At 41.4% G+C, this 27904-nt stretch overlaps 1 protein-coding gene across 9 annotated transcripts in view; it reads left to right on the top strand.

The window, feature by feature from the left end:
* The first annotated feature begins 262 nt into the window (after positions 1-262).
* TRIM9 (tripartite motif containing 9) overlaps positions 263-27904 on the top strand; it is a 112381-nt gene continuing 84739 nt past the window's right edge. For 6 of the 9 annotated variants that reach the window (XM_040477124.1, XM_040477118.1, XM_040477125.1 and 3 more), the window contains exon 1: positions 263-1267. In XM_040477124.1, coding sequence (XP_040333058.1) covers positions 446-1267 — 822 coding nt within the window. In that variant the 5' untranslated portion in view covers positions 263-445. The remainder of the gene's footprint in view (positions 1268-27904) is intronic. The other 3 variants (XM_040477123.1, XM_040477121.1, XM_040477117.1) reach the window with 1 other exon arrangement.

Below are 27904 nucleotides of genomic sequence, written 5' to 3'. Positions count from 1 at the left end.
TCATCCCGCCTAATTCCTCCTTCCCGGGCCCTCGCCTCCGCACGCCGGCCCCCTCCCGAGATCCTGCAGCCGGGAGCGAAGACTCGCTCATCCAGAGTCAGCTACGAAACCCCCCTGGCCTGCAGAAGAGAGGAGAAGGACGGGGCGCGTGGCCAATGAGAGCTTCGCTCTCTCGCCGCCGTCCAATGGGCCGCTGTTTACAGGGCAGGGCGGGACTAGGAGGGGGCGTTCCGGGGCTGGCGCGCGGCGTCGCGGTTCTTTGGCTCACAGACAGAGTGGCTTGGAGAGAAAGCGCCTCCCGGGGAGTCCGTGCCCAGGCGACGCGGGAAGGCGCCACCACCACCGCCGCCGCTGGCCAAGGTGCTGGAGACGAGACGCCGTCGGCCGCTTCACCAGCTCAGGCAACCGTTGCAGCCGCTGCTGCCTCGCTCCCAGCCCGGTCCTCATGGAAGAGATGGAAGAAGAGTTAAAATGCCCTGTGTGCGGCTCCTTCTATCGGGAGCCCATCATCCTGCCCTGCTCTCACAATTTATGTCAAGCGTGCGCCCGCAACATCCTGGTACAGACCCCGGAGTCTGAGTCCCCCCAGAGCCGTCGGGCCTCGGGCTCTGGGGTCTCCGACTATGACTATCTGGACCTGGACAAGATGAGCCTGTACAGCGAAGCAGACAGCGGCTATGGTTCCTACGGGGGCTTCGCCAGTGCCCCCACTACGCCGTGCCAGAAGTCCCCCAACGGCGTCCGCGTGTTCCCGCCGGCTATGCCGCCACCGGCCACCCATCTGTCACCGGCCTTGGCCCCGGTGCCCCGCAACTCCTGTATCACCTGTCCCCAGTGCCACCGCAGCCTCATACTGGATGACCGGGGGCTCCGCGGCTTCCCCAAGAACCGCGTCCTGGAAGGGGTAATTGACCGCTACCAACAGAGCAAAGCCGCAGCCCTCAAGTGCCAGCTCTGCGAGAAGGCGCCTAAGGAGGCCACCGTCATGTGCGAACAGTGCGATGTCTTCTACTGCGATCCGTGCCGCCTGCGCTGCCACCCGCCCCGAGGGCCCCTAGCCAAGCACCGCCTGGTGCCCCCGGCCCAGGGCCGCGTGAGCCGGCGGCTGAGCCCGCGCAAGGTATCCACCTGCACAGATCACGAGCTGGAGAACCACAGCATGTATTGCGTGCAGTGCAAGATGCCTGTGTGCTACCAGTGCTTGGAGGAGGGCAAACACTCCAGCCACGAAGTTAAAGCTCTGGGGGCCATGTGGAAACTGCACAAGGTGAGTCCTTAAAAAAAAAAGGAAAAAAAAAAAAAAACCACCCCTAACTCCCTGCGCCTCGGATCCTCCGGTTTTGCAGCAGACGGTCTCCTCTTTGCGCAAGTGCATCCCAGCGGGGGCGCAATGCAGGTCCTCCTATATTTGCTTCCCCCGTCTGGTGCACTGCAGAAGTGCAGGGGGACCTTAAACCGAGAGCTGGGGAGTCGAATATCCCTAGAGTTGTTGCGGGGTTGCCTTAGAGCGGGTCTCCCCGGGGGCGCCGCCTAGCACAGGGCGCCCCCTCTCCGCTGCGGAGACGCAGCTTGTGGCCGCCGCCAGCTTGCTGGAAAGCGCGGCGTAACCCCGCCAGTGCCCGGGGCTGCCAGGAACGCTTCAGGGCAGATGCGGCTGCGGTCCACAGGGACCGGGTGGGGGCGGTGAGGCGGCGCGGAACGCGGAAAGGCTGGAGCTGCGGGATAGGCGGGCGCGGTGATTCGCGGCGGGGGCGGGGAGAACTCCGCGGGCGGAATACTGATGAGTCTGCGCTGCCCCAAACTTGGGAGTCTGCGCTGGAGCGGATGCGGGACCTGGTGCTTTGCCCCCAGGAGTGGGGAGTGTAGCGAGGGAAAGAAAAATCCTGTGGTGGCTACGGCAACCAGGCTTGAGGGCTTCGGGCCCTGACCCTCCCCAGGCTAGGGACCTGGGGCTGAAGTAGCAGGACCAGAGGCTTCTGCGTGGTCTAGGCCTGAAAGCTGCGCAGGTGCGTCTCCCAGGGTACCCCGTGGTCCCAACCACCACGTACCCGTTGGTCTAGGATTCAACCCTTTTCCCCTTTCAGTAGTTGTCCTAGCAAGCTTTCAGGCACCTGTTACCATCGGATTTATCTTTCTGATCTCTTTTGATGGCACCTCCACCAAAACTAGCTTCAAGAAGAGTGCCTTTAACAACATTTAGGTCATGCCACTCCTCTGCTCAGAATCCTGCAAACGTCCATTTCTTAGACGGTCCCTGGAATGGCCCACCACGACCTGCTTGACCTGTTCACATTTGGTCTCATCGACCTTATTTCCTCCCACTCTTCCCCTCTGCTCCAGTTACACTGTCCCCTAACCAACACCAGACACATTTCCGGCCCCTGGGCCTTTGCATTTGATGTTTCTTCAACCTGGGACAGCCTTACCCAAAACCCTGTATTGGAATGGCTCACTCTCTTCCCTCCTTAAGATTGTCGCTCACGTGTCACCTTTGCCAGTCCCTTCTGGCCACAGTTGCCGCCACTCCTCTCAGCCACCACTAACTGGTATGCTGTATATTTTAATTATCCTGTTATTTTTGTATTTATTTATTGCTCCCCTCCTCACACACTAGAAAATAAGCTTCATGAGGAGAAAGATCTTGATAATGTTATGCCCACCCTGCTTAGAAGGAAGGGAACCACTCTTGAGGAGATGTGTATAAATTGCACTTTTAATTTTTTTAAGATTAAAAAAATGTTTATTTTGAGAGAGAGCAAGACTGTGAACAGGGAAGGCGCAGAGAGAGAGGGAGAGAGAGAATCTCAAGGAGGCTCCCTGCTGTCAGTACAGAGTTGGACTTGGGGCTCAATTCCAGGAACCTTGAGATCATGATCTGCCCTGAAATCAAGCGTTGGTAGCTTAACTCACTGAGCCACCCAGGTGCCCCATTCTAATTTTAAATAATTCACTTTGTTGGAGATGCAAAGGGTAAGACAGGAGTTCAGGATTGTTGTAAAGAGATTTTCTTCACATCATTGAGTTGCAAGCCCAAGGATCAGGCAGGGCAGTAAAGTTGGTGCTCAGGCCTCCTCTGTGCCCCACTAAGGATTTCCCAGCATTGCTTGGAGACCAGAAAGACTAGCCTTTGAGAGAAATGATGGGGTTAAGGCTGGAACATTGATATTTTATTTACAACAAGAAAAGAAATAAGGTATCACTGTTTTCAGCCATCAGGGAGGTTTTCTCAATTCAGTATTAATTGAATGTGACCTGTGTTTACAGTCATTTGTGTTCTCACATGTAACCTATTACATCTTATCTGTACTGATGAAAATCTAAATCAGCACAAATCTGAGCCCTACTAGGCACATGCCACTATTTTGAAGACACTTCAATTTAAAATTGTTAACGATACTTAATTTTGAAAGTTTTCAAAACTTTAGTTCGCTGCCAATCTTTTCTTCATGTTATGATTTCACTCTTAAACTGCTAACTACAGCCTCTTTTAAATTACCCTTCAAAACTACCCTTGGAACTAAGAAATTAATCTCCCTGTCTGAAAAAAGAACTTAGAGTCACAGGCTAATTAGGATGGTCAAACCACAGCATTATTTTTCTGTGACGGAGAGCCTATATACTTTATCCATTAAGACCAAAAGCAACCTTTCATCTTTGTCAAACCCTGTGTAGATTTGAAATGTTAAATCATTCGTTTTATGAGAAATGGAATTTGTGAGTAGACACTGGTGTGGACTGAGTTGAAATTTGGATGTCTGTTAAAAAACCAATAATGTCAAAGACCTTGAGACATAAGTAGGCTAGAAAAGGAAGGTTAGTTCATTGCAGGGCGGAGGGGGGCGGGGAGAACACTTCTTCTCTGATCTATTGCACATTTTTTCCAAAATAGTGAATATGTATAATTTTTGTTCAGTCAATATCAGGATCATTAAACTGCCAAAAATAAATAAATAAATAAATAAATAAATAAATAAGGCACAAAGATGACAGATTTTAACATTTGCTTATCATCTTAGATGAACAATAAGCATTACTCACCCATCTTATCTTCTTAATAAAGTAATTAATGTGTTAATACTAAATTTTCCCATATAGTCTCCTTATGCTCTGTTTCCACAAAAGCTCATAGGCCAGAATTTCTATGCCCTTCAAAACAATGGAAAGCAAAGAATTACATTAAGTAGTTTTCCCAAAGTCAGGCAAGTAGTTATCAACACAGGTTATTACTAGACCCGAAAGTTTTCATTAATGTTCTACTGTATTAATTAGTCATTTCTAGTGATTAAAATTCTATGAATAAGTATTTCCCTCAAGGACTAAATCATCATCTTACACATTAAAGCAAAATGGCTGAAGTTTATTTTTAGAGGCTTTAAAAACAACTGGTTGAATCTCATTAGTTGTCAATTGACCAAATTAAAATACTTCTCACATGTGTATGGCCTTCAAAATCCATGAAAAATAATACTGCCTTATAAGAAAAATGTCTGGTAACAATTTATATTTAGTACCAGCATTTGCTAGGTTATTTTACCCAAGTTAGGCTGGTATGAAGAATTGCTACACAAAAAAATAATTTTGTAGATACTTTCAAATAGGCAATTGGAACCACTGTTACTGCTTTGTATTTTTAGCAATTCACATTTCTAAATCTAACATCCTCCTTGAATTCTTGGTATATTTTATCAATCACTGAATCAGTAATATATTTGTAACTGTTCTTTTGTATTTGTGCAGTTGAGCAAGGATTTTCTTTTCCTTTCTATACTATCTACTCTGAATCTTGTTTCAAATGTTATTTTTCTCTTACCTTCTTTTTTTTAATGAAAATTTGCAATTTAGGCTGCATTTTAAAATAAACTGTCAGTGCTTTAATTTTCAAACTATTCTGGAAAACAAATATCTGCTTTGTAGTATGTTGGCATCTCATCAAATATGTGTGTAGCAAAGCGTGTCATTTAATATAACTAAAATGATATTCAGTTAACTATAAGCAGTAAACACAGTATAATCTAGATGTTCCTATGGTAAATATAATAGGTAGCAGATATTCATGTTTTTTATATTTTTAGACTTTACTTCTAGGACAGTCAGAACATTCTGTGCACAGTGTTACAGATATTGAGGAGAATGTATCAGAGAAGTCAGTTGTTCTTTGTACCAAGGCATAATAGAAATAGCTAGATGACAAGAGATCCCATTCCAGACCTGATGCTGCCACTTACTTGCCAAGAGCTTGAAGCAAGTCTTACAACTTCTATGCTTCCTACCCACAAAACTATACTTGTGGAAATATTTTGAAAAACTAATTTAAATGTTTATTCATTTCAGTTTGGCACGAGAGAAAGTTTTGTGTAAAACAGAAGTTACCGTCTCACTAGTCAACAATTATTGCATAAAAATCTCATGCCCTAATTTTGGAGACTTTGCTCCCTCCTTTCAGAGCACAGGATGCAGTAAAAGGCTTCTCTTGAGGGTGGCCTGAAAGACTGAGCCATACCCTCGTGGGTGGTGGGGGGGAGGGGTTCAGAGAATACTCAGTTGAATTAAGCTCAAGGAATGAAAACACTACACAAAGATTTATGTATATAGTAAACAAAGGGATTTTTTTTCAATAACAAAGCTAAAGTGATAATTGATAGGACTCCGTTGTTTCAGATTCTCCAGTGAAGATAGTGTTATCACTCTGAAGTAGCAGAAATTGTTCTTCCTGTATATACCATGAAACAATGCTATTAATTGATATTTCAGGTTAAGTCGCAGTTTGCATAAAGTAAGAGAAAACTATCATAGCTATCTGTTATTGACTAATAATAATACACAGTCAAAAATTATCCTTACTTTCAGTGCAGTAAATTCTCTCATCTAAGCATTTCTCAAAGTGTGTGCATGCATACAACTCAACCTTGGCACAGGGGAGGAAAGAACCCATTACATGGTAAAAAGAACAAAATCGTTCTAAATAATATCATTGTTATCAATTTTTATCAGGGACTCTTGGTTATAAGGAACAGAACACCCACTTAAGTGATCTCAGAGGATTTCATGGGTATGAAACAAAATCAAGTTTCAAGGAGGATAAGCTGAAAAACTAGAAACTAAGTTTATTCTCTGTATCAGTCAGGCTAGACTAAATTATGCTACAGTAACCACTTCCTAATCTCCGTGAATTATAACAGCAGTATATAATTTCTTACCTCAGTGCCCACTGAGAATCAGCTATGGCCCTTCTCCACATCTTCTTATTCTTGAACTTCAGCTGAAACAGCATGTTTGGAACATGCCAACCTTACCATAGAGGGAAGACAGCAAAGCAGAACTACTCAATAGCACCTGAAGTTTCTACTCAGATGTGGCGTTTCGCCTCTGCTTATATTCCATTGGCTAAAACAAGTCATGTGGCCATGCCTGATGTCCCTGCTGCGGGCAATACACTCTTCCAACAGAGAGAGGCATCAGAAAAGGACCCTATAGAGGGGGGCAGATGATATTTTGGACAAATAATAAAAATCTGCCACATGCTCAACTCCCTCATTCTGTCTCTTACAGTGGTCCTCTTTGGCCTGAACAAGGCCTGACAAGAGTCCTCCAGCCCCAACTCAGAATGACATTTCAGTGCAAGTGTTCACTGTCATCTGGATAGAGTCTCTGTCTCTTTCCATTTTCAAGTTTAGAGAAAGAATCTGATTAGCTCAACTTGAGTGAGGTATTTCCTGATGGTGCTCCAGGTCATGACCCCACCCCTTTGGTGAGGTGGATGCAGAAGACTAGAGTGAGGCACTCACCTCACGTGCAAAATTTAAGGGGGCACCAAACCTCAGTAATTCGGGGGTGCCTGGGTGGCTCAGTCAGTTAAGCATCCGACTTCAGCTCAGATCATGATCTCTCAGTCAGTGAGTTCGGGTCCTGCATCGGGCTCAGTCCTGACAGCTCAGAGCCTGGAGCCTGCTTCGGATTCTGTGTCTCCCTCTCTCTCTGCCCCTCCCCTGCTCATGCTGTCTCTCCCTCCATCTCAAAAATAAATAAACATTTAAAAAATTTCAAACAGTAATCAAGACAAAATATTATAATACAATATCTTAAACAATAAAAATTAATGCAAAAAATCCATGATGGACAACATATCAACATTTTAAATAAAGACAAAGTCAGGGGGGCACCTGGGTGGCTCAGTTGGTTGAGCGTCCAACTTCGGCTCAGGTTATGATCTCATGGTTATGATCTCACGGTTTGTGGGTTTGAGGCCTGCATCAGGCTCTGTGCTGACAGCTCAGAGCCTGGAGCCTGCTTCAGATCCTGTGTCTCCCTCGCTCTCTGCCCCTCCCCCACTCACACTCTGTCTCTCTCTCAAAGACAAATAAACGTTTTAAAACATTTAAAAAAAATAAAGGCAAGGTCAGTAACAGTGCCATGTTGAGCCATATTGGAGCCTGTGTCAAAAGGAAATATCAGTAATATTGGTCCTCCCTTTGTTTAATATTTTGACCTTTTGTTCTTCATAGATTCTTTGCATTAATTTTTACTTTTAAAAAATACTGCATTAAAATAGTATTAATGTTGATGACTGAGGTTTTTGGCACTCCCTTAAATTCTACACCGGAGGCGAGTGCCTCACTCCCTATCCCCCCTCCCCCATCCCCAGTCCCAGCCCTGATGGACAGAGGAAAACTCCAGGCAGAAGGCCTTTGAGAGCAGCGGGGGCATGGAGGCACTGACTAGTACCTCTTGTGCAGTCTGAGAGGAAACCCTTCTGGGTGCAGAAGAAAGCCCCTTTGCTCTCCTTGGATCTTCTGCATTCTAGCTGCAGCACTAATCTCTTGAGCTGCTTTGAAGGCGAAGCAAGAGTTGATGATGATGAAAAAGAAGACAAAGAAGTGTAGCAAACACCACAGCTGTAGCTCACTGCTTCCTCTCCCCAGCAGTGTTCCACCACCAAAGTGATATGTGTTGTTATTACTATTATATTACTATATGTTATGGTGAATGTAGACACATCAGAGCAAAGCAGTTTCTGACTTGACTTATGTATGAGCGGAGGAAGGAGGACAGAAGGTGCCAAAGCATGATTTTGGACTAACGTTGGGTACCTCTTTTAAAGTATGTAGTTGGGTTGGGAGTGGGAGAAAAATAAATTCATATAGTTTCATGTCAATAATTGCAGCTACTTCATAGAAGGAAAAAAGAGCTTTAGTAACCATGGAGTTCAGTGTTTTGTGTTTTTTGTCTTTTGGCCTCATAACAGCACTATTCTTCTTGCCCTAGTTAAATGCTTCCCTCACCACCAGTTCCTACCGCTGCCCAGTGCCTGCGATTCTGGTGGGGTTGCCAATCCAACGCCCTGCCTTACCTGGCCAGGTGGGAGGGCATGTGACATAGGCCTGGCCAGTCATGACACCCTATCCCTTTGACCCAAGTGATTCATTTAAAAGATTAGCACATGTCCCATGCCAGTCCAATCAGCGTCCTTTCTGAGGTTTGTATCTACTGAGTCAGGGACAGAGAGCCTTGCTCTTCTCTGGGCTTGCTAATATTACTCAGCTAGAATAATAGAAGCCAGAAGCTGTCTATATCCATGCCTCTTCCACCTACCCTGTAAGTAGAAGAAAATAAGGCAACCCACAGAAACACAGAGCTGAGAAATGGAGAGAGAATTCGGAGAACAGTATTTGAGCTTCTGGAACCTGTCATGGCTGAGGCCAGCTGACCCCTCTTGCCTTTTGAGTTACTGAGCCAAGAGACCTCCCTCCTTTTTTGCGTTAGCTAGTTTGTGTCAGTTTTCAGCCACTTTCAACTGAGAAGTCCTAACTTATAAAAACAAATTAACACATGTGAACATTTGTGTTTGAAGATACTAATTCTTACTCATTCTAGATATTGTCTCTAGAATATTATATTCTGATGCCAAAAATACAAACGGAAAGCACTTTTGATTTAATGAAACAGGAATCATGTGATGTTTAATCTAACACTGTCTACCCATTCGCTGCTGTGTAGTCTGTACTAGCCTATTGGCTGTTTTCCTCTATTCTTATTGAGGGGTTGCTTACAAAGAAGCGTAAGGAAATTTCTTTTTTACCAACTTTAAATTACTTGATGTATGTGGTGATGATACTGTCAAGGGCAACAGGCTGGACAGGGAGATTTTGAAATCAATAATCAATTTTATTTTTTTTCCAAAGTCAAGAAACCTCTGAAAACATACATGTTGCTTTGACCCGTTCTCTAGGTCAGAGTTTCTCAAACTGTGTTCCCTCAAAGTTTCCGTGATTAAATAATTTTGAGACACTCCACTCTACATGTGCTCCAGATGGTCCACATTGTACATTATTATAACAATGTGCTGACCCATTCGGCAGCAAAAAAACCCTGCTTGATTTAATCTAGAAATTTCTAAACTTATTTGTCTTTGGAAACTTTTTTTTTTTTTCATTTTACTTCCAGACTTATTGTGATACTATTGACATACAGCCTATGGAAGTTAAAGGTGTACAAAGTGATGATTTGATACGTGTATATATTGTGAAATGATTGCCACAGCAAGGTTTGTTAGCACATCCATCCGCTCACACAAGTGCCTTTTGTATGTGTGTGGCGATAACTTTTAAGAATTACACTCTGGGGGTGCCTCGGCTCAGTCAGTTAGACATCCAACTCCTAGTTTCGCTCAGGTCATGATCTCACGGTTCATGGGTTCAAGCCCCACATTGGGTTCTATGCTGACAGCATGGATCTTGCTTGGGATTCTCTCTCTCTCCCCTTCTCTTTCTCTGTCTCTCTCTCACTCTCTCTAAATAAACATTAAAAAAAAAAGATTTACACTCTCAGCTTTCAAGTATATAATACTGTATTGTAAATTATAGTCATCATGTTATATTAGATCCCTAGAACGTGTTAATGTTATAGCTGGAAATTTGTACCTTTTGACTAACATCTGTCCATTTACCCAACCCCCAGCTCTTGACAACCACCATTCTATTCTCTATTTCTTTGGGTTCAGCTTTTTTAGATTCCACATATAAGTGAGAACATAGAGTATTTGTCTTTCTCTGGCTTATAACCTCTAAGGTCCATCCATGTTGTTGCAAAAGGCAGACTTTCCTTTTTTTTTTTTTTTTTTTGGCTGAATAATAGTCCTCTGTGTACATATACCACATTTTCTTTATCCATTCATCTGTTGATGGACACTTAAGTTGTAGAACTTCTTTTTTAGTGCCAAACAAGTTTGGGAAACACTGTTCTAGACAATGATAAGCCAGTAGCAAAGTAAGTTTCTTGTGTATGCAGACTACTCTAAAACTCTAGTCTATGGATAACTGTTCCAAATAAGACTATCCTTAAACCATATGTTGATTTTTTTTTTTTTTTGAGAGAGAGAGAGAGAGAGCAAGCAAACAATCGGGAGGGGCAGAGGAAGAGGGAGAAAAAATCTTAAGCAGGCTCCATGCCCAGTGCAGAGCCTGACACAGCACTTGATCTCATAGCCATGAGATCATGACCTGAGCCAAAATCAAGAGACAGACACTTAACCAACTGAGCCACACAGGCGCCCCTTGTATTAATTCTTAAAACATGTATTAAATATTAAATTTGGGGTGCCTGGGTGGCTCAGCAGATTAAGCAGCAACTCTTGATTTTGGCTCATGTCATGATCTCACAGTTCATAAGTTCAAGCCCCCCATCTGGCTCTATGCTGACAGTGCAGAGCCTGCTTGAGATATTCTGTCTCTCTCTCTCTCTCTCTCTCTCTGTCTCTCTCTCTCTCTCCCTCAAAATAAATGAACATTTAAAAAGTTAAGTTTATGTTATTTTTTTTATTTTTAAAATTATTTTTAATGTTTATTTTATTTTATTTTATTTTTTTTTCAACGTTTATTTATTTTTGGGACAGAGAGAGACAGAGCATGAACGGGGGAGGGGCAGAGAGAGAGGGAGACACAGAATCGGAAACAGGCTCCAGGCTCTGAGCAATCAGCCCAGAGCCCGACGCGGGGCTCGAACTCACGGACTGCGAGATCGTGACCTGGCTGAAGTCGGACGCTTAACCGACTGCGCCACCCAGGCGCCCCTAATGTTTATTTTTGAGAGAGAGAGAGAGAGAGAGAGAGAGAGAGAATTGAGCAGGGGAGGGCAGAGAGAGAGGGAGACACAGAATCTGAAGCAGGCTCCAGGCTCTGAACTGTCAGCATAGAGCCTGATGCATGGCTTGAACTCAACGGACTGTAAGATCATGACCTGAGCCAAAGTCGACTGCTTAACCAACTGAGCCACCCAGGCACCCCTATGTTGTTCTTTAAATATTAAAGTTAAAGATAGAGGTAAAAGCAATTAATGTAAATTTTATAGTATTTATATACATATGTTCAGTATATGTTGCTTTCCTTTGTATTGTAAATAACTGAAAAATTATTTTAGGTAGCAGTAATACTAATGTAATATAACTAGAAATAATGGCTTTGATCCACTTTGACTATTTTTAGGCATTGTGTACATGATGCCAAGTGACTTATTTGACTGAGTTTGTCATTAAACTGTGGTAGACATAAATAGATTGTTTTAAAGTACTTATGATAAAGCAAAAAACGATAATTAAAAGTTTAAACTCTAAAGTTGCTTCTGTGACAGCATATCACAACAATTTATGAAAGTTAAAAGAGCAGTGCTTGACTGTTATATTCTAGGCTTTGCTAATATTTTCAAAATGACATTTGGAGTCAATTTGTAACCTTGGAAGAAGAGTTAGCTATAAAATGGCCCCCAGCAGTGTACCTATATTATTAGAGACCATCTAGGCTTTGTCAGCAGTGTGTCTAATTAATCCCAAAAGACATCTCAAAACCAAAAACACTTCCCTGCAGTGTTCTCACAGCAGTTTTATCCCAACCCCAAACTGGACCCTTGTCTGAAACTCAGAGTGAGATTATTCAGAAAAACCCAAGCAGAATACACAGAATGCACTTGACACATCGTCAGGGAAATCATCACAATTTCACTTCACTTTTGTTCAGCCCTGGCATTGTCATCTTGTTAACATTGATGGCTTATTGGTGCAGCATTTTGGCCACGGATCCAGCCATACTCCCATCTGCCTAAGTTACCTCTTCCTTCTCGACCCGCATGGTCTTCCAGTTTCCCCACAGAGCCATCTCCCAGTCCAGCAGCCCTGCCCTCCAGCATTTTTTAAAACTCAACCTTCAGACCAGCTGAGCTGGCCCTGACCTTCCCACTAGCCCCAACCCACCAGCCTCATTCCACCAGAGTCACCCCTGCACCTGCGCCACTCCCACCCCAGCTGGGTTTAATTACACTTTTTTTTCCTCAACTGTAGAGTTTTTTTCTTCATTTTGACTGACTCATTTTAAGCTGAAAAAGCAAGAAAACTTGTCTTGAGTTTCTAATCATGAATAAATAAGCATCACCGACTCTTCTCTCTTCCTCAACATGCCTGTCTCTAGAGACTCATCTACTCCATGGTCTCACCTCTCACTTGCACCTGAATGTCTGAACCACCCATCAGTCTCATTCCCTTTCCCAACGTGTTCCCAAACTCTCTTCTGTCTTCTTTCCACACCCCTCCACAGCTCCCATCTCTGTGTTCCAACACTGAGCATCTCCCAATGTATTATAATTGCATATGTTAGAATCTTCCACTGGACCCTACTAACTCAAAGTCTCAAAGTTTCTTAATATGCCCTTGTTTCCTCCATTAATGCACTTAGTAGATATTTGAGAAGGTTTAATGAAGAAAAGAGTCAATTAACAGATGAACGATTAGCAAATATTCCAATATTTTAAGTTTTTCATATTAGTCTGACAATAATAATTAAATTTGAAAACCTTCTATTTTATACTTTTGTTTAAAATTTACTGAGCACTGGGGCGCCTGGGTGGTGCAGTCGGTTAAGCGTCTGACTTCAGCCAGGTCACGATCTCGCGGTCCGTGAGTTCGAGCCCCGCGTCGGGCTCTGGGCTGATGGCTCAGAGCCTGGAGCCTGTTTCCTATTCTGTGTCTCCCCCTCTCGCTGCCCCTCCCCCGTTCATGCTCTGTCTCTCTCTGTCCCAAAAATAAAATAAAAACGTTGAAAAAAAATTTAAAAATAAATAAATAAATAAATAAAATTTACTGAGCACTTACTACATGACAGGAACTGTTCTAAGCCATGTCCAAGCACTTTCTCAATCTTCAGAATTCACACATCTTCCTATGAGAAAACTGGGGCACAGAAAGATGATAAAGTTGTACCAGCTGTAAGTGGCAGGGCCAGGGTTTGAATCCAAGCTGTCTGACTTCAGAGCTCATGTATTTAACTGCTATCTGTCCTGCCCTCTGATAATCACAGGAAACACATGTCCTATAAAGCACTGTTTTATGATGCTGCAAATTATAATGGCATAAACAAATAACTGAATTCCTTTAGTTCTCATGTATGAAAATTACTGAGCAATTAAGTCATTTGTCTCCTAAGTTTCCTGGTGATAAGGTAAATTTAAAAAGAAAAATATGGGGCAGAGAGAAAGGAAAGACAAATATGTTGAGTATTCCATAGACCAGACTATCAGAGGTGCACTGGGTAGGCCAGATTACCCTGGGAGGGCTCTGTCCCGCCTCCTTGTCCAAACCAATCAAGCAACAGGCAGGCAGTGGGGTTCTATCAGCTCAGCCACTGATTCATTGTCCTCTTATAACAAAATAATCATCTTAAAATTTTTATAGACAGAAATAACATAAAAGATTAAGTTGAGGTTTTTTGGCATTTTCAGTATCTTTATTTCTGCAGCTTTAAAACATTTACAAGTCTATCTTGGAAAACACAAAACTATGCTTAAACCCATAAGCGCGTGTCTGCTCTGTTTTCTTGGACCTTTTGCTGAGGTGGTTAAAAGAAAATACATACATTTCTTTTCGAGAATATACACCTGGCCTGCCTTTTCCATAAGTATGAAAAGGAATATATGAATTGGAAAAGCCTATTGTTTTCAAGAATGGGTTTAAGCACTGCCAAATAAAATTTGTTTTTTATAAGCCTTGCATAGAGCCAGAACTGTGCATTTTATACTAATAGCTCTGGTCAAAGAAGAAACTGTTCCTTAAAGAATTAGCTTCAGAAGTAGAATACTTAACATTGTTCTTTGGTGTGGGAATAGCCACCTTCTGTCATTAGCCAGTACACATAGATGGTTAATTCTCATTGACTGCTGATTTATTCATGTGAAGCTGCCTTTCCAGCCAGATAGCATCAATTCAGCTTTATTGAGATTTTTGTTCACCCTCTCTTTACTCTTACTTTGCTTGCAGCTTGCATTTTAAGAAGCAACTGTTTGACACCAAATACTACTCTCTCCTGTGCTCCAGGAAAAGCCTGGGACAGGGCCATGCTGCTCTGACCTATGCTGTATGCAGTCTAAGACATTATCTAATCTCTGAAAAAGCAGGTTGCAGAGAGAAGTAAATGTGAATATGGGGGGATTAAACAGTTTCTTCTTAAGGCAGGTCTTCTTAATGGGCTTTTTGATTCTGTAGGGAGAAAATGCTTGGAAGGTCAAAAATATACAGGCTCAACTGTAATTACAGCTCACCCAAAGCCAAAGGAAAATAACTCTATATTCTATCCTTTTTTACTGCTTCTACTTTAATTTCTGTTCATCACTACAAAACACCAACAAACTGATTTTACTATAGATATATGTGGTACATTTACATGGTATTCCTGATGATGTTTATGCCATCACCTGGACACAGGTTCATGATAAAATGGATAACTTGATAAAATGGTGTTGCCTGTGTCATCCTTACTCCTACATCTATGAAATGGTATCCCAAGGGCACTAGTCACAAAAAATCAAATGTAAAGTTGGACTTCCATCCAATCTAATAAATCTTACATGGTGCGAATAAATCTGTGGTGCTTTTAACAAGCAGACGTTATTGATTTCATTGACCATCAATCATCTGGCCAGACTTAGCAAGGAAATATAAATAGCTTCCAACACACAATTCAATACAGTGTGAAGAAGCTTGATGTTTACATTCAACTCATGTTATCTGGCTACCTTCTGCCATTAAGGAAGCAACTCTTCTAGTAGTGGAATGAAAATATTGCTCAGCATTAAATAAAATTTTCTCTAACTTTCTATCTTGAGAGGCAAGAAATATGGAATACAGAAACTTGGACAAGCACTGAATTTCCAGGCTGGCTTCAATAAGCATAATAAGCAAGGGCACCTGGGGTAACTACCCTTCTGTTACAGTTCAAAACTGTCACCTTTCTACCTAGACTTAGGTAGAATCCATGTCCATGAGGAAGACATAGATTTCTGATTGCTCTGGTTATCTCATAGAAACTTAGCAGAATACCATAGTGGAAGGGAAGGGGAAAAATAATTTCAAACAAAGAGGGAGGCAAACCATAAGAGACTCTTATACAGAGAACAAGCTAAGGGTTGATGGGGGGGCAGGGGAGGAAAGAAATGGGTGATGGGCACTTATTGGGATGAGCACTGAGTGTTGTATATAAGTGATGAATTACAGGAATCTACCCACAAAACCAAGAGCACAGTGTATATACTGTATGTTAGCTAACTTAACAATAAATTGTGTATAAAAAAAATGTTGTGGAAAAGTGAAGTCCAGTTATGTAGATCTAAAACATACTAGTAAATATTGGTGTTGGTTGGCAAATCAACACATAAATATTTTACATTAATTAAAAAATACATCAAACCAAAGAGAAAGTCCATGCTTCTAGCATTGACAATGTCCTTGATTGTTGATTTCCAAAAAGGCTGTACCATCTTACATTCCTACCAGCAATATATAAGGGATCCAATTTCTCCATATTTTCACCAACACTTTTTGTTTACAGCCATCCTAGTGGTTGCAAAAGGATATCTCATGTGGTCTTCATTTGCAATTCTCTAATGACTGGTGATATTAAACATCTTTTCATGTGCTCATTGGCTGTTTTTCTATCTTTTGTAGAGAAATGTCTATTCAAATCCTTTGCCATTTTTATTTAGGTTATTTCTCCTTTATTGTTGAGTTGTAAGAGAGCTTTTATATATTCTGGACACTGATTCACTCATTTAAAATGGAAGGGACAGTGATGTGAGCCTCTCTTCTCTCAAAGACACAGAAAGTAAAAAGCAGACACAGCACTGAGTATGAGGAAAAACTTGTCAGGCCCACCAGGACCTGCTGCTAATTTCTTGCCCAATAACCTCTATCAGCCAATTCTGGTAGAGCTTATCTGAGCTCTGCCTCAGAATTGGCTCCTGACGAATAGGAAACATGGAAAAGTAGTAGGAGGAAATAATTTGGTTATCAAGGTACCTGGATATGGTGGCCGTACCTCCTCCTCAACTTGAGTTACACTTGTGCCAACTTTGGTGGTGATATTCACTCATATATTATCAAGTTTCAGTGATGCTATGTTTTCTGTTATTTATAGGTTATCAACATGGTATTAAAAAAATTACCATCACATTAGGGTGTCAAGATGGTGGATTCTTCCCCTATATTTGAGAGTTATAAGTTGATAGAATTGAGACACTAGATGTTTGAGATCACTTTCTAACCCCCTCCAAAATCAAAGGAGCAAATCCCAGAACACTTCAGTAAATTGCCAAAATCACACAGCATGTATTATCAAAAACAAAACAAGAAAACAAAACAAAAACAAAAAATGTTGATTTCTTAGAACTTACATTAAGAATTCTGAACATCCCAGGACCTGTTTTCAGTTGCTTCTGTGTGTGTGTGTGTGTGTGTGTGTGTGTGTGTGTTCAGTGAAGGTCAATGAAAACACCTATTTTCTTTTAGAGGTTCTCCTGTGCCCCCAGATAACTATAATCACGGTTTTCTATACTGCATGATCACAACTATCAAAGTTTATCTTAACTGTGTTGTTCTCTCTTTAAGGGGAAATTGTATGTCTCTATACTATTGAATTAATGTCCCTTCCTTATAAATAAGATATATTTTTTTTAATACTGGCCCTCAGTAGACAGTGCCTTTGCTCAAAGGATCAATCCAATGGAGGAGTTTCAGCATAAAAACTGGAAAGGGAAGAATTTATAGAAAATAAGCTTTGTTTTGTCCCTTACACACAGAGAACTGAAGCATTACAGCATGGCTGTCCCCTTGGATTGGTTGTCTGATTGGGTACTGCCCTAGCCAAAAGCACAAAAGAAGTTTATAGGATGAAGCAAAAGAGAGTCTCCTGTTGCTCTTCTCTCCCGCTCCGGTACACTACTTGACAACTCTGTTGGCACCTTACTGACCACCAGTGCTCTCTATTTCTCCCCTCCCTTCCCACAGTGGTCTCCTGTGAATCTTCTGGTTTCTGCCCACCTGTCTGAAAGCCCAGCTTTGGTTCCAACGTAGGTGCCTTTGTTTGGTCATCGCCATGCCTTGCTCTGACCTCTGTGTATCCGTTCTGTTCACCCAGCCCTAGCTAGACTCTTGACGAGCAACTTCTGGGAGTGTCTCTCTGCCCAGCCCTTCTGGCTTGTGCATCCTCTGCCTCCAGCCTGACACTGGCTTTCCTGGCTGGCTTCCTTCCCGGTGAAGGGCCCAGTGCTGACAGCTCCTCAAATCATACCTCACGGGTAGCAGCTTCAGAGCTGGCACTGATCCCAAAAATAGATTACTGTAATGTACTTGGCCCATCACCCGTAATGTTAAAATAAGATTATAACATATACATCTAGGTTGTATAAAAATGCACTCACATAATTCTTTTCATTTGAAACATGCCATAAAATGATTTAACCAAATACAAACACAGAATCTGTTGACATATAGCCACCACTGAAATGTAATATGATAGATATTTAGTGGAACCTGGAAGTTCTACTTACGTTGAAGGCAGAAAGTAAGAAATAACTTACAAATTTCATCTGTAAAATAGGGAAGGAATGAGTTAGTTAGTAGAAGATTATTACTCAATTTGGAGGCTAGCCAGAGACTGGCCAATTACTCTCTTCCAAGTGGAGCCAAATACTTCAATTATATTGTAGTTTTACTCCCATAGGTCTTTTATTTACTTACATGAGAACAGTGTCATCAATTTACCGTTTATATTACTTAATTTGCATATGCTGATGGCTTTTAGGTTATGGTCAATTATTAAGTTGTCTAAAATTATATGTACAAAAGGTTATTATTGTGAGATAGAGGCCTCAAAAGTTAACCCAGTGTTTTTAGAGAAATTCTTTAATTAGAATGTGTATCTGAAGAGATTGGTATAAAATTCCCATAAATATTATATTTGAAAATTAATTTCATTTAGTATTTATTTGTTCATATCTCATGATTTTCTTCCGGGATTAAGTTACATTTATCAGTGATATACTAAACCCACTACATTCCTTCCTGTCCTGCTGTTTGTTAATCTTCCCAGCCATGTTAAGGAATTTAAATGATCTGTATTCACAACTCCATCCTCACTGTAATTACTGCAAGAACCAATGTGGGCTGAGTAAGGCCATTCCTGTTGCTGATTCAAGATTAGGATACTGGTGGTATAGCATGAGACCACTGTCTATTTAGCCGACCCTGTGCTCCAGGTTTATTCAGCTGCCCAAGTGGGGAAATTCACACAGTAAGGGAGATTTCCAGTTTGAACACATAAACAAAGCACTTTTATGCCCCAGGAAGAGGACTGGATAATGGTTACACAGATAATGGCGTGTGACCATTTCAATTCCCAAGCACTCCAAGAAGAACTTGTTCTCATAATGTATTAAAACCAAGGTCATGGAACAGCTGTTGCTAGAACAGGATTTGCTGTGTGCACCAATTGCTGTAAGATGTGATTTCATATCAGAGTGTTTTCCACCATGAACTGTTTCTTTTATTTAATAGCAAGGATCATTAGAACTGGGTTAGGAGGGCTTTGTGTATATTGAAGCTGAGACTGAGGGCCGGAACTTAAGTCTGACAGCTCATGAACACCTTACCTCCGACCTTAAAACACCCTGTCAAGGCTCTCATGTCTCCTACAGGAAGCATGAGACTCCTTCCTCCCTGTTCCTAAAAGTAATCGATCATGCAAGCCTCTGTGAAGTTGCCACATCAGTGCTTTGCTGGCTGAAGGCAAATGATGACAAGCATTTTGACTCTACATATAAGGCTGGAGAATCTAAGATTCACAGCAAGAATCAGGTAACAAACAATAGAATAATCAGGAGAAACAGGAAATAGAAGAGCATGGCAGAAATGCAAAAATTGGTCTCTGGTTAAACCCTTTTATTGCAAGTGCTAAAATGAGGATTAGAGCCAGAGGACTAGAGCCAGGCTCAAGAGGCTGAAAGCTGTAGTGTGGACTGCCTGCATGCTATCGTGCAGCTCACTGGTATGGGGCCCAAAAAGCTGGGGTCTGTTCCTGGGTCCACTATTATCCAGACAACACAGTGAAGGGTTGAGAACATGGGCCTTAAAGCAGACTGCCTATATTTAACGCCTGGCTTTTCCACTGCTTAGCTGTGAGAACTTAGGTAAGTTACTTGAGCTCTCTGTGCCTCAGTTTTCTCATCTGTAAAATGGAGATAATTATCAGACCATATATAGAGTTGTGCAATCACTGTGTTGTACACCTGAAACTGATGTAACACTATGTGTTAATTATACTAGAATTTTAAAAATTTGATTTTTAAAAATCACTCCAAAGAGTGTTGTGAGGATGAAAGGTATGTTAGGCACAAAGCCCTAGGAACAGAGCTTGGCCAGAATGTATGCATGATTAATGTGTGCTATTGTTACCTATGAAGTGGGGCTTGAAATTATAGACATAGATATAAATTATATTGTAATTTGTAATTATATATTATGTTTGTGTTATTTATATTACATATTGACTTATTATAAGGAATTGGCTCATGCAGTTGAAGGCTGAAAAGTCTCATGATCTGCAAGCTGGAGACAGAGGCAAGCTAGGGACGTAGTTCAATCTGAGTCTGAAGGCCTGAGAACCAGGGGGGCTGATGGCATAATTCCCAATTCGAGGACAGGAGAAGACCAATGTCCCAGGTCAACAATCAGTTAATGAGAACAAATTCTCCCTTCTTGCACTTTTTGTTCTTTTCAAGCCCTCAATAAACTGGATGATGCCTGTGCACACTGGGAAGGGCAAACTGCTTTCCTCAGTCTACCAATTCACATGCTAATCTCATCCAGAAACATACTCACAGACACACTCAGAAATAATATGTAGCCAAAGATATGGGCATTCCATGATCCAGTCAAGTTGACACACAAAATTAACCATCACATTGGTTTTGTCAGAAGTTGACCAAGAGCAATAAGAAATTCAGATAGATCAGATTCCTCCCCACAAAGTTTTGAGAGTTAAGGCAGCTCCGCCGTCTGTATTTGTCCTTTGTTTTTGCCCAGGGCCTGCTCCAAGGCTTCCTGTCTCTCATTCACCTCTTGGTACTTGCAGAGAATTTGGGCAGCAACTTCAAGGAGGGCAGAAAAAATAGAAGAAAGATTGGCAGGCAACAAGTTGCTTCTGAAATGCAGCCCCAAGTAGGCATGTGTTCCTAAACATTTTTTGTAAACCAAACCATATTTTAAATGTACTAAGACATTTCAGTATAAAGAAACCTTTGGTATATACTTTTCAAATGTAAATATCTGTTGTAAAGCCACATTGCCTAGATTCCAGGACACCAACAAGTTAATAACAGCCTTTTAAATTGTTTCCTAGAAAAGAGCCAAAAAGAACAAGAATTTTAAAAAGAATTGTAAGATATATCCCAATTTCAGCAACATTAACATGGTGTAAGAGTGGTGGTGGGGGTCCATCAAGGAACTGAGAATACTGGCAGCCACGTATAATAGAAAAAGCAGAGCTAGGGGCCTCTGTTTTGATCCTGTATCTACCTCTTGGGCAACCCACTTGACTCCCCTGGACCTCCAGCTTCTCGTGTAGAGGGTAAGGGTGTAGAATTAGATGAGAGCAAAGATCCCTGTCAGTGGTGAATTTAATGGGATCTACATTTATTGATGTTTCTCTGGCCCAGTTCCTGAGAAGAGTTTCTCGGATAAAACTGTCTGCTACCTGCTGCTTGTGCCTTTGTAAAGAGACACTTTAATTTTCCTCTTGTTTCAAGTTTCTCGGCTGGGGCTTCACCATTTGGAAATCAAAGGCAGATGGACCAGATAGCGTTCTCCTTCCATCCCCCTCATTTTGCCCAGGCCTTGGCAGTGCCCCGGGGCTCCAGAGCCACGTGGAGGGCGCTGACAGGTATAATAGGCAGAGGCAGCTAAGTGGGGAGAGAGGCACCTGCTGCCCAGTTTGGGCCTCTGCTTCTCCATCCTGGGTGGAACAACCCACTGGTGGACCTGTAATGACCCTTGTCTACAGATGATATTCATTGTCATTTCCTTGCAGAGGAAGAAAAGTGTGGGGTGGAGGGGAGTGGTCAAGAAGGAATAAACAAGCTGTTTTTGACTATTTACTTCCTGAAATGAGAGGTAAGATTCTACTGAGAGAGGTAAAAGATGGAAACAAAATGGGTAAATAATGCTTGTGCCTTCTCACACCCCCATCACAGGGATTTTGAAGATTAAGTGTTGATGTGAACCTGACTTCGAGTTCCTTATTTTTTTTAGTTTTTCTTAACATTTATTATTGAGAGACAGAGAGAGACAGAGCATGAGCATGGGAGGGGTAGAGAGAGAGGGAGACGCAGAATCCGAAGCAGGCTCCAGGCTCTGAGCTGTCAGCACAGAGCCCAACGTGGGGCTCAAACTCACAAACTGTGAGATCATGACCTGAGCCCAAGTCAGACCCTTAAGCAACTGAGCCATCCAGACACCCCTTGAGTTCCTTATTTTAAGTAAAGAGTCAGTTGGGTGCTAAACTTCTAAAGGGAATAAGGTATGTTCCTAATTCTTTCTATTTCAAGTGATTATTATTTATGCAGGAGAAATAGATATTTGGGTTTTTGTTTTCATTATCATTGCTGTGATTCAGTGGTGTGCTGTTAAATATGCAAATCCTTGATTTCTAGCATTTGCCAAGGGTGACTTCCAGCTACCCTGACATGAAGGTACTGACCTTGAAGTTGAGAAGAGAGTCAGAACAAGCCAGCTCCAGCACACCACCACTTATTGTTAGTTCTTTTCCTTTATGTCAGACCAGAGGAAGTGCCAAATTGCAAGTTTTCTAAAATTATTTAAGCCTGCAGCTGGAAAAAGAAAAAAAAAAAAGATATGGTACAGAAATTTTTAGTGTAGAAATCATGAATGTACAGCTCAATGAATTTTCACGAACTAATTACACCTGTGTAATTAGCAAAACTCAAGAAACAATATTATCAGCCCCTGGAAGCCCTCCCCATGCTCCCTTTCAGCCAACAGTCCATCCATCCCTGCCAAGGGTAACCAGTAAGTACCCTGCTTTCTAACTGCATGTTAGTTTTGCCTGGTTTTGTATTTTACATGAAAGTATTCAGCATGCCCTGCAACATGGCTTCTTTGGCTCATCTTTTTTTATATATATATTTATTTATTCTTGAGAGAGACAGAGACAGAATGTGAGGAGGGGGGGGGGGGTAGTGCAGAGAGAGAGGGAGACACAGAATCTGAACCAGGCTCCAGGCTCCGAGCTGTCAGCACAGAGCCCGACACAGAGCTCGAACTCACAAGCTGTGAGATCATGACCTGAGCTGAAGTCAGTCACTCAACCAACTGAGCCACCCATACGCCCCTTCTTTGGCTCATCTTTGTGTTTGTTGGATTCATTCACGTTACTGCATGTAGTCTTAGATCATTCTCATTGTTTTATAGTATTTTCTTTTAGGAATGTTCTATAATTTATCCGTTCTACCACTGGTGGTCATTTGGGCAGTTTCAGGTTTTGGCTATTACGAGTAGTGCAGCTGTACACGTTATAGTACATGTCTTTTGGTGCACACATGTAAGTGATTCTGTCGGTTTTATCTCTAGGAGAGAAATTGCCGGGTCATAGAGTACGCTTATAAGGTCAGCGTTGGTACATTCTGCCAAACAGTGTTCCAAATGGTGATGCCATAGTACATTCCCCCAGTAGTAAACCTCATTGTCACCAACATTTGCTATTGTTTCCATTTTTACTATCCTGGTTGGTATATAACAGTACCACAGTGCTGTGGCAACCACACAGTACCATGTATTGAGGACATTTTCGTATGTCTTCTGGTCCTTTGAATATCCTCTTTCATGTGGAGTCTAAGTAATTTGCCCACTTTTCCATTGAGTTGTCTACCTTATTTTTACTCTTTCTTTTTTTACCCATAAATACTAAAAAACAAAAACAAAAACAAACCCTAGTTATGAAACAAGCCACTTGTGGGCCAAAGGCGCTAACCAGAAAAGATTTACCTGCTCTGTTTCCTTGTGTAATTTTTTTCTCAACTCAGAGTTTCTCCTACACTGTACATTGCTCTCTATAGGTCTTTACCAGATTTGGGGCTTATTTCATAGCTTCACTTCAAAATAGTGTAAGGTAATTTTAGAGAGAAGGGTTTTTTTAAGAAAAAACAGTGCAAATGCAAATACATTTTCAAAAGTGAGCCATTCTTTCTTACATGAAAGTGAGAGCTATTCAAATAGTCTGTAAGAAAAAAAATAAATTCTAACCTCAATTACTTCAAAAAAGTAATTCTGATTTCATATTAAATGTGAATTTTTTAAAGTTTCCAGAGGTAACACTTCATTTTCCTTTCTATTATCTCAATAGAAAAACCTTGTTTCTTATCTGTAAGTCCTTTTTTAAAAAACCATGTTCACTAAAAATTGAATTCCTCCTATGTATTTTGTGAGCTTTCTTAGTTTTTTAAATCCTTATTTAGATACAGGAGTGCAATCTATTCATCCAAAACTGATTCTATGGCAAGAATATAGAACATTTTAAAGAATAATTCACAATTTCAGAGATTAAGAAACTTTTCCTGGGTGATTGAATGTGGGTCAAACACACCAAACAGTTTTTTTCATAGAAGCCTAATTGCTTTACCTCCTTCATTATTTTTTATCATGTAACAACATAGGATAAAGTATTAAGACTACTGTTTCAGGAGAGTTAAGTCTCCCCATGAAGAAGAGGAAAGAAATTTCTTAAAATGTTCCAGAAAGAATTGGGGATATTTGCAGAATCACCTGAAGGCCCAGCATTTGCCCCCAAAGGCTAGGCCTGCCTGTCCTGCCACATGTGCCTTTTCACTGCACATGGCTTGGGCAGCCCAGAGCAAAACTGGGAAGAGGAGAAATTTCCCTTCCATGCAGTCTGCTTCTCTTGTCCCTATGCTGTCCCTTCATGGTGCTTCCTCACATTGCTGAGACCAGGACTGGCAAATATAAAGCACCTTGCCATTCCTCTATTCTTGGCCCATGGCAACCACCATTGTCAACCATAGCACTTTTCCCAGTGAGTCCAGGTGTAACCCAAATGCAGCCCCAGATTCTTAACACAGTTCACTGGGAGACCAATACCAATCTATCAGAATCGTCATCTGAGATGGTACCTACTTGCCATCACTTTCTTAGACAGTATGACTCCTATTCCATCTTCTGCAGCAGCCCCAAAATATAAGTGTGTTACATTTCCCAAGATTATTTACATTACCTTATATGATGGTTCTTGTTGTCTGAATCTCTGACTCATCATTTTCTATCCTGGTTCAAGACATCTTCGATCTCAGCCAAAAACAAAAACAACAAACACCAAAGGTTGTGAGTCAAATGCCTACAGGGACCAGATGATACAAGCAAGTTTTTCCCATTTAGTCCAGGACAGCAATAGTTTTCACCTTCAGAAAGAAACACATTGTCTCAGTTTTCAAGTAACATGTGGCCCTTAGTCTAACTTTGGCTTATGTACTTTTGAAAAAGGCATACCATTTATTCTCATTATCCAAGGTAGCTATGAAGTTACCAAGAGCACTGAATTAGCAAATATTGAACCATTGCTCCTAAGGGAAATTTATGGTTAGGTTCCTGGGAGTTCTTGTCACATTTTTGACAATTGATCAATATATAACCCCGTTTTATGTGTTTTTCTATTTATAGATTCCTTATTTGATACATATTGTTAATTCATTATCATTAAAATCATGGCCAACAGCACTATAACTCATGCCTGAACAAAGCTTATCTAACACATGCATTTTTTCCATAAGGTACATCACAGCTTTCTTGCACTTCTCGCACATCAGGCAGCATTTAAACACTACCCTTGGGGGTCATTTTAAATAGAAAAATCACCAATGAAGCACAGAAATGCAAAAAAAATATGGCACTAAATACACCTGAGAAGGATAGTTGTTTACAGTATGAGAGTTGACACAAGAATGAAGTGCACGTACCTCAGCTAGGACGTGCGCATTGGACAACTCAGATTTTCTACTGCTTTGTCCATGAATGACCATGAAAGCACTGTGAGTGTTGATTTTCAGGCCACAAATAAATTTTAGGAAGTAGGCAAATTTACCGATGTAGAATCTGCAAATAATAAGGATTGATTGTACTGTTGTACCATAAGAAAAATAATAGTGCAAAGCAAAGATAAATGGCAGCTGAGTTTGGTCTCAGTGATAGGAGAGAAAATTGGAGTTGTGAGACTGGCAAATCGAGGAAGGTGCAGTTAGTCGGTTACAGTCGGGCCTCACCCAGGAGAAATTTGGAGCCAGAGTTGGCACATCTTCCAAGAGAAGCCTGCCATCTGGATCATTTTAATGTGAACTCTCTTGGTTTTAAATGTTGGTTTAAATTAAAAACAACAGCATCACAGAACACACTAAACACATCTTGTTACCTTGTCTGACTTGCCCTGAGGGCCTCAGGTTTACAATTTGTCCCTATAGTCTAGAGCAGAATTTCTCAGTCTCAGCACTGTGTCAATAGTGAGTCATTTGGGGCTGGGTAATTTCTTGTTGGGTGGTGGATGTCTTATGCATTGTAAGATGTTGACAGTATCCCTGGCCTCCACTGGCTAGGTGCCAGTAGAATATCTATTTTTCCATCCTACCACCTGTGACAGCCAGAAATTCCTCCAGATATTGCCAAAGGGGCCCCTGGGGAGCAAAATCACCCCCAATTGAGAACCACTGGTCTAGACTGAGACAGATGAACCATATAAAGGCACCTATGACTCAACCTTTCTCTGTTCCTGAGACTGCCACTCTCCTGATTATCCAGGCATGAATCCTCCAAATACTTGGATATTTCCCTTTCTCAGATGTATTCCATTTCTAAACCTATCAGTTCTTATATTCAGCTCTCCCTTTATTCTTACTAAAAACCTTACCTCAGTCCCCTATATCCTCCTGTCTAGACTATTGAAATTGTCTCCCACCTGGGCACCCCACACTAGTTTATCCTTTCTATTTCCATCAGACCATCACTCTGAATTGATATTCCAAGACACTAATTTTTTTTTACCATGTTGTTAACCTCATACCATCCCAGTCCTCACTCAAAAATGTTAAACAATGCTTCATTTAACATAAATCGTTGCTAAACACCCAACAACTCTTGTAAAATCTTATCAGAAGAAGCATGGAGGCATGGCAGGAGAATAAACAGGTGTTCTAGAATGCCAGGAACCCTGGATTAAGCTTTGGCTCTGCATCACAGGCTTGCTTCTTCTAATTCCTCCTCTTCTAATTCTACCCAATGTCCCATCCTTCCTATTCTTCTCAACTTATAACCCACCCACGGTGGCAAAACAATGACTGGCTAAGTGCTTGAGTTTTGAGATACAGGTTACAATTCTCAAGAAGTTCCTTAACCTTTCTGAACCTCATTTTTGTCATTTTTTAAATGGAGGTTAAAAATAATACATACAAGGTTGTTGTGACACTTAACTAATATTTTCCATGTAAAATACTAGGCCTATTATAGGCACATAGGAAGCTCCTAATAAATGTCACATGATATTTATTCTTACTGTACCTTCCTCTTGTGAGATCTTATTGATCTTAGCACTTAATGCTGCCTATTTGACATCTCACATCTATTGACTTTATTCTATGTACACGTGTGTTTGCTTGTATGTGTACACACACATACACATAAGGTTTCTTTATCTTTTTAACTAGAGTATGTGCTTATTGGGAGCCAATGTCCTGTGTTTACTTCTTCTTACTCCTCATGGTCCTAGCATAAGAAAAGATAGCTGGCACTCAGTAAATACTAGCCCAGCTCTCAAGGTGTGGTCTTTAGACCATCTGCTGTGAACTTGTTAAAAATGCAAATTCTTGAGTGTCACTCCAGACTTATGCATCAGAAATTCTGGGGATGGGGTCCAGAAATCTGTGTTTTAACAAGCCCTCTAGGTGATTTTGGTGTATAATAAATTTTGATTACCAGTCAAACTTTAATTCATTTATTCAGCAAGTATTGAACACCCACCATTGTCAGTAACTTTTAGGGATTTGGGATATAGCAATAAACAAGGGTATCTCTGCTGTCATGAGACATATATTTTGTTGGAAGAAACAGAAATAACACAAACTCAAATAAATAATATATTTGATACTTGATAAATACAGGTGTTAAGACTCAAATAAAATAGTAAAATGAATTGGAGAGTGATTAGAAGTAGGTGGTGAATAAGGAATTACCTGTGCCTGTTTTTGGTTGCTCTCCAGTGTCTTCAAATACTTTTTAAATGCATATTTTTCCTATGGTTTATAACTGATACTTGTACAAGGGTAATTTCAATAAAAGCTATTCCAAGGGCACCTGGGTGGCTCAGTCAAGTTAAGCCTCTGACTTCAGCTCAGGTCATGATCTCATGGTTTGTGGATTTGAGCCCTGTGTTGGACTCTGTGCTGACAGCTCTGAGCCTGGAGCCTGCTTTGAATTCTTTATCTCTCTCTCTCTCTCTCTCTCTCTCTCTCTCTCTCTCTCTCTCTCTCT

The sequence above is a fragment of the Herpailurus yagouaroundi genome, unplaced genomic scaffold, assembly GCF_014898765.1.
Source record: "Herpailurus yagouaroundi ecotype Mexico unplaced genomic scaffold, PumYag 141, whole genome shotgun sequence".
Classification (NCBI taxonomy): domain Eukaryota; kingdom Metazoa; phylum Chordata; class Mammalia; order Carnivora; family Felidae; genus Herpailurus; species Herpailurus yagouaroundi.
The sequence above is the reverse complement of the archived record's forward strand: the minus strand, read 5'-3'. Positions and strand labels throughout refer to the sequence as shown.